Genomic DNA, 6,950 nt, shown 5'->3' on the forward strand with positions numbered 1-6,950 from the left:
TGTCATTACAACCTCCCATATATATGTGTGGGTGTGTGTGTGTGTGTGTGTGTGATTCAAGCAGCATGTAAATATTCCAAATTTTCTATAAAAATTCTCTTTCAAAGCTCTAAAAACATATTTATGAGCTGCCGCGATCTTGATTACCAAAGATAGAATCGGCACCGCCGGTGATACCGGAGGAGGTGAAGGCGCCGGCGACGATGAGGAGGAAGAGGAGGAGGAGAAGACGGTGGCGGCGAAGAAGATGGCCGGCGAAGAACGGAGAGATTGAACCCATGGTTTGAAGTAATTAATTGGCTCTGTTATTGGGCGTGGGTGGCGTGATTGAAGAAATTAAGCTTTTTTATAGGGCTTTTTCAAAATTATGAAAAAAAAAAATTTAAGGGTTGGAGAAGAAGGAAAAGAGTTGACTGTGATTTTGATCGTGCGAGCCACTCAATGGTTTTTATTATTAAGGTATTAATATTATTAAAAGTCAATTTTATTTATACATATTTTTAATTTGCTATATTATAAATATATATTGTTTGTTTATTTATTTTTTCCAAATGTAGGTTCGACAATAAAAATAAAATGTAAATATTATTGTTAAATATAATTTAAGAATGCCAGTTGACATTTTTAAGTGACAGAACATTCCCGAATTAAAATAAATAAATAAATAATTGTTTTTTTAAAGTAAATAAAATCTTCAACATATATGCGGTTGGATAAGATGAGGACAATAATCCCAATAAGCGAGGTCAGAGAATTTTGTCCTCCTCCTTGGTTAGTAAAGGACAAGATCTAAAAATAAAATTTTTTAAAATGTATATATTAGACACACAAGTTTCAACTCAATTTCTTTATTATTTTCATGGTCATTTCTTTTTTCTTTCATTATTATTGATGTGCCGTCGTCAAATTTTTATCATCTAACATGAATATTAATATATTTTTAAGCAAAAAATGTTCACATTCAAATTAAAGATCATTCAGAACTCCTATTTTTGTAAGCTAATAGTCAAACTGGCCATCTTGACTATACGAGCCCAATGATACCGAAATCAGTCTAATTTGAGTTTGATCAAGTTCGGATGAAGCTATGAAATCACATTTATAGACCTTGGGTAGTTAGTTGGATGGTCAAATGAACTTCAAATTGATGTATCTATTGTCAAATCAAGTGTTTTGAAGAGATGAATCCAACAAGCCAAATATTACTTAATTCATAAGTCATTAAGACTCTCAAATCATCAAGAACACCAATGATCTAGAGAAATTAATATGGGGTATTCGATCAGGTGTTTACGGGTGTTATTTGTAAATGACCAAAATTCTCCTTCTTTAGAGCTTTTAAATAGACCCATTCTCTTCACTTGATAGGGAGAAAAAGAAGAGAAGAATGAGTCAAATTCCAATTTTGTTATGGATTGAAGACCAGACAATAACTTTCAACCTTCGTAGTCGTTAACCATCATTGAACATCGTCCGTCGACCAATATTGACCCGTATCGGTCACCCCTTGCTCGCCACTGTTGGTTAACTCTATTTTTTTACAAAGTATCCTGGTTATGGTACAACGAAGTATCCTGAATATGGTTTAACAAATAACAACATATTAAAGATCTGGTGATAACTCTTGCTGAAAACTGCTTACGATCACTGTATTCAGAATACAATGACTTTCTCTAGATCGTTGTAGTTTTCTATATGTTTTATACTGACAAGTGTTGTCTCTGGTGTAAAATAACAAACCCGAAGAAAGGTTACAACCACCAACAAATGTAGCACCAACTATGGCATATGTAGTCAACTGATGCTCTAGTAGTGACCCACTACAACATATGTGGCCAATTACTTTGACAACTCTCACTACGACCTATGTGACTAAGTGCATTCATTACAACTTTTGTGGCTTATTGATGCTCTTGCAGTGACTCATTATCACATATATAACCAGTTACTAATGTAGCTTCCCACTATAGCCTTGGTAGACAATTGATGCTCTTGTAGTGCCCAATGTGACATATATGACTAGTTAATACTGTAGCTTCCCACTATGGTCGAGATGAATTATTATTATTATTACAGCCTTTTACTATAGCATCTGTGGCCAAATAATACTCTTGCAATGACCCACCATGACATATGTGGCTAAGTACTGTTATTACAGTCTTCTACTACAGCCATTGTGGCTAATTGATACTTTCACAATGACCCATTACATGTCTTGTGACCAGTTGCAAATGTAGCTTCTCACTACGATCTACAATACTAACTATTATTATTATAGTCTCTGTGTCCAACTGATGCTCTTGTAGCGATCCACTATGGCTTATGTGGCCAACTCCTGTCATTACAACCTCCCAATATGACATATATGAATAACTTCTATCATTGCAGCCTTCAACTACAGCTTGTTTATCATTACAACCTTCCACTATAGCTTGTCTATCATTACAACCTTCCACTATGGCATATCTGATCAATTGCTATCATTGTAGCCTTCCACTATGGTCTATATTATTAAATTATTGTCATTGCAGTCTTCCAGTATGAACCTCCTTGTCTCATTGTTATCATTTCAGCCTTCCACTATGGCATATGTGGTCAATTGTTGTCATTTCAGCCTTCCACTACGACCTATATGATAAATTACTGTCATTGTGGCTTTTTACTACGATCTATGTGATTAATCCACTATGGCTTATGTGGTCAGCTCCAATCATTACCGCCTTTCACTACAACTGCCTCTCCAGTTAACTTACGTGACTGCAGTTACCAACCACATTCTATGTGACAAACTATGATTATTTAGTTAAATGCTATTACAACTTTCAATTACGATCTCTATGACCAACTCACACTATCACTGCCATCAACTCCAGTTTTTGTGGCAAACCACAACCTTTATAACAATCAACTAGGGTGTTTGTGGCCCACTATTGTTATTATTACCAAGAAATTTATTTATAGTAGCCCAATCAATACAATTAAACTTGGATGACTATCGTACATATGTGTTTATCAACACTGTAGTTTCATCTTTTCTAATTTATGAGAGAAGTGGACTTATGTATGTATAATCTTATAATGGATTATTTTGACTGGGCTAAACCCCGTAATTTTTTTCCTTTTCCAGGGTTTTCCACGTAAAAAATTTAATGTCTACTCCTCTTAGTTTTCTTTTATTTTTATGTGTGTTATATTTTTATGCAACAGTAAGACATTAAAATATCACTATACTGCCATGAATCTTTCGACACATAATAATTATAATTTCTTTTAAACAAAAATCATTTAATTTTGGAATATATGTCTATATTAACCCATGTTGATATATTCATCAATCATGATGAATTGAAAAAAAAAAATCGTCTGCACTTATTTTGGATATGAAAATAAAAGAATCATTTTAAAGTAATTTTAGAGTTTATGTGAATTTAAATAAATTTGTTATTTAATTACATGTTTTCAAGCGATAGATTAATTAACTCATTACTTGAAAAAAATATTTTTTAATGTCAAGAAAACGCCTCTCGGAATCACTCTTACATTTGACTTTATTTTCTTACATTTTGATTTAAATAAAATATATTTGATATGTTCAAATAAATAGCTCCTAAGCATTCAAAATACACTACATTATATTTATTATGTATTTCAACTAAAAACTAATTTTTTAAGTAATTTAAAAGTAAATTGATTTTTTAAATAAAAAATAAAAAACATGTCAAAAGTACAATAAGTAAAAATATTTAAAATATTAAATAAAACAACCCCCACCCCCACCTAATAATAATAATAATAATAGAATGATAGAAGGGACATCACTTTCATATGTCAGCAAAAGGTTTATTTGGTCATTACCTGAAATGTGACTGCTGCCTATCATAAATAATCATCAAATCTACAAATTTTTGACAACCATTAAAAAATTATTAATTTTACCAATTCTGCTAGTTTAAAATTAAGCCCAAGAAAATAACTAGATACCTAAACCAACTGATTTCCTTTGGAAGCCATGAGCAGCAATTGGGAGAGCCGTCCATTTCACTTCAACTTCACTCCTACTCAATAACCAACGAACAATTCTTTAAGAACCAAATTTCATTTTTCTTTTTATAATCTTTCATTCACCATTCAACACAATGAAGATTCCAATGGGAAAGCTTCCACTCTCAATCATGGCCATCATAATTTGCACATTGGCCCTCACAATTCTAATATTTGCAGAAGATCTCACTTCAATCACTGGTTTTCAGCTCAAATCCTGCTCCAGGAAGCTCACAATCACAAACTCCAGTAAAAAGCCTATATTTTGCACCAACACATACACATGTGATATTTTTTTTTGTTTTTCATTTTCTTTTCTGATCAACAGAGGTTATGGAGAAGGAAAATACTACCGAAGAAGATGACGATTTCATCGATGAAGATAAAATAAATTTTGATCCTAATGAATGCAGAATTGAGAAAGGAAGATGGATTTTCAATGGCTCTGCAGAGCCATTTTATACTGATAAGAGCTGTCCATACTTAGACAATCAAGTTACTTGCTTGAAGAATGGAAGACAAGACAGTGAATATTTACAGTGGGAGTGGCAGCCTGATGACTGTATTTTACCAAGGTTATTGTAGTTATACTGATCAGCTCCCAATCATTAATGAAATTTATACAACAGCCCATAATATTTGCATTTTGTCACAGGTTTAATGCTGCAGATCTGCTTCAGAAACTCAGGGAAAAGAGATTAATGTTTGTTGGAGATTCACTGCAGAGACAGCAATGGCAGTCACTTGTGTGCATGGTGGAGTCTGTTCTTCCATCTGATAAGAAGTCAATGAAGCTCGATCAATCTCTTTCAGTTTTCAAGGCTGAGGTAAATTGAATCTGAAGTTATATTCTCTGAAATTAATGAAAGAGTTAGTACTGTAAAAATACAATTTTGCTCTGTAAAATTTCAGGATTACAATGCTACAATTGAGTTCTATTGGGCACCTTTCCTTGTTCAGTCCAATTCAGATGAAACTATTATTGCAGAATCAAAAGAGAGAATTTTAAGAGTAGATTCGATCCACAAACATGCTCAGAATTGGGTTGGGGTTGATATTTTAGTCTTTAATAGTTATGTTTGGTGGATGAATGGGCATAGGATGAAGGCTCTGTGAGTACCACCATTTTTTTAATTTTTTGAGAAAATATTGGGCAAGTTTGTGAAACTATACATATACCTCCCAATTCCTCTATGTTTACATATGTAACAGCTAAGCTTTACATTTTACATATATATAAAATTTGAAGTTTGGGTATTGATATGTAAATGCATAGGAATTGAGTGATATGTTTGTAAATCCTCCTTGATTTTATGTGATTTGTCTTGCAGGTGGGGATCATTTGAAAACGGAGAGGAAGGATATGAAGAACTGGAAGCTGTTGTTGTTTACAGAATGGCGATAAAGACATGGGCCAATTGGATAGATTCCAGTTTGAACAAAAGCAGTACGAGGATCTTTTTCGGCACAGCATCTCCTACACACATGAAGTAATTTTTTCTTCCACTTCATAGATATTAATTTACAGACTTTTTTTAGGTTTTGGATGAAATTTATGCAATTATAGAGAGCCAAAAAAATAAATGAAAAGAAGATTTGACTCGCAAAAGCACGCATGAAGTTTGTGTAAGTTTATCCACTTTGATGGCTAATGCATAATAATTCACTATTCATTGCGAAGAATTATAGACCATAAAATTCGAAGTATTCATATTAAAAAATAGGCGACACACTTGTTGTGTTAATCTAGTTGTCTCTAGAAATTGTTTATGTATTTTTGCACATTTTTCATGTGGATTAGGAAGTTTTGAAAACCGTTTTGTGGTTAGGTGGTTAGGAAAACCGTTGAGTGGTTAGTTAGTTTTATTTTCAGAAAAATGTGATGTATTTGCTTATAAATTAAACCAGAAAATGTAGAGGGTGTGAACTACTAAATAAAATTCCTCCATTTTTGTTGGCGTCTCAGGTTTGGTTTTGAAAACCAACATTTGGTATCAGAGCGAAGGTGTCAAAGAAATGGCCGGAAATGATGGAGATTCATCTAAGTCACTTGCTGTCATCAAACCGACGGCAAGAGGAGCCTCAATCCCGATCCAATTTCCAACGTTAAGTGAAACGAACTACAGCATATGGGCTGTCAAGATGAAGATAATCTTGCGTTCACTAGGAGTATGGTCAGTGATTGAAGGTGAAGAAAAAGACGATGATAAAGATCAAGGCGCCATGGTAGCCATTTCTCAAGCCGTGCCGGATGACGTGATGATGGTAATCGCGGAGAAAAAGACGGCAAAGGAGGCTTGGGACGCACTCAGGGAGATGCGAGTCGGCGAAGATCGCGTTAAGAAGGCACGCGTACAGGTTCTGAAACGACAACTGAACAAGTTACACATGGAGGATTCAGAGACAATAAACGAATTTTCCATGAAGCTTACCACGCTGGTGGGTGAGATCCGCTCACTGGGCACGAAGTTCGACGACAGTGAAGTTGTTGAAAAATTGTTCAGTGCAGTTCCAGATAGATTTCTCCAAATTATTGGAACAATCAAACAATTTGGCGATATTGAGAAGATGTCGGTATCCGAGGCGATAGGTCGTCTCAAGACCTTCGAGGAAGGGCTTAAAGGGCGACTGCACTCAAAGGGTAGTGGAGAACAGTTACTCCTTACCCAGGCCGAGTGGGAGGCAAGAATCTCAAAGGCAAAGAAAGATGAAGGTTCCAACAGCAACAAAAAAGGAGGACGTCACGGGAGAGGACGTGGTCGTGGGCGTGGATATGGTGGAGGTCGAGGTGAAGACCGAAAGCCACGTAACTTCGACAAATCCAAGGTTAAGTGTTTCAATTGTAATGAATATGGTCATTTTGCAAAAGAGTGTCCCAAACCAAACCGAAGAGAAAAAGCAAACCTTGT

General features: G+C 34.8%; 1 protein-coding gene across 1 annotated transcript in view; it reads left to right on the top strand.

Moving 5' to 3' along the window:
- Window positions 1–4,135: 4,135 nt before the first annotated feature.
- LOC110028399 (protein trichome birefringence-like 3) overlaps window positions 4,136–6,950 on the top strand; it is an 8,184-nt gene continuing 5,369 nt past the window's right edge. Inside the window, exons 1-5 of the mRNA XM_020730232.1 lie at window positions 4,136–4,290; window positions 4,370–4,616; window positions 4,697–4,868; window positions 4,954–5,153; window positions 5,373–5,531. Coding sequence (XP_020585891.1) covers window positions 4,137–4,290; window positions 4,370–4,616; window positions 4,697–4,868; window positions 4,954–5,153; window positions 5,373–5,531 — 932 coding nt within the window. The 5' untranslated portion in view covers window position 4,136. The remainder of the gene's footprint in view (window positions 4,291–4,369; window positions 4,617–4,696; window positions 4,869–4,953; window positions 5,154–5,372; window positions 5,532–6,950) is intronic.

The sequence above is a fragment of the Phalaenopsis equestris genome, unplaced genomic scaffold (assembly GCF_001263595.1).
Source record: "Phalaenopsis equestris unplaced genomic scaffold, ASM126359v1 Scaffold000511, whole genome shotgun sequence".
In the NCBI taxonomy this organism is placed as follows: Eukaryota; Viridiplantae; Streptophyta; class Magnoliopsida; order Asparagales; family Orchidaceae; genus Phalaenopsis; species Phalaenopsis equestris.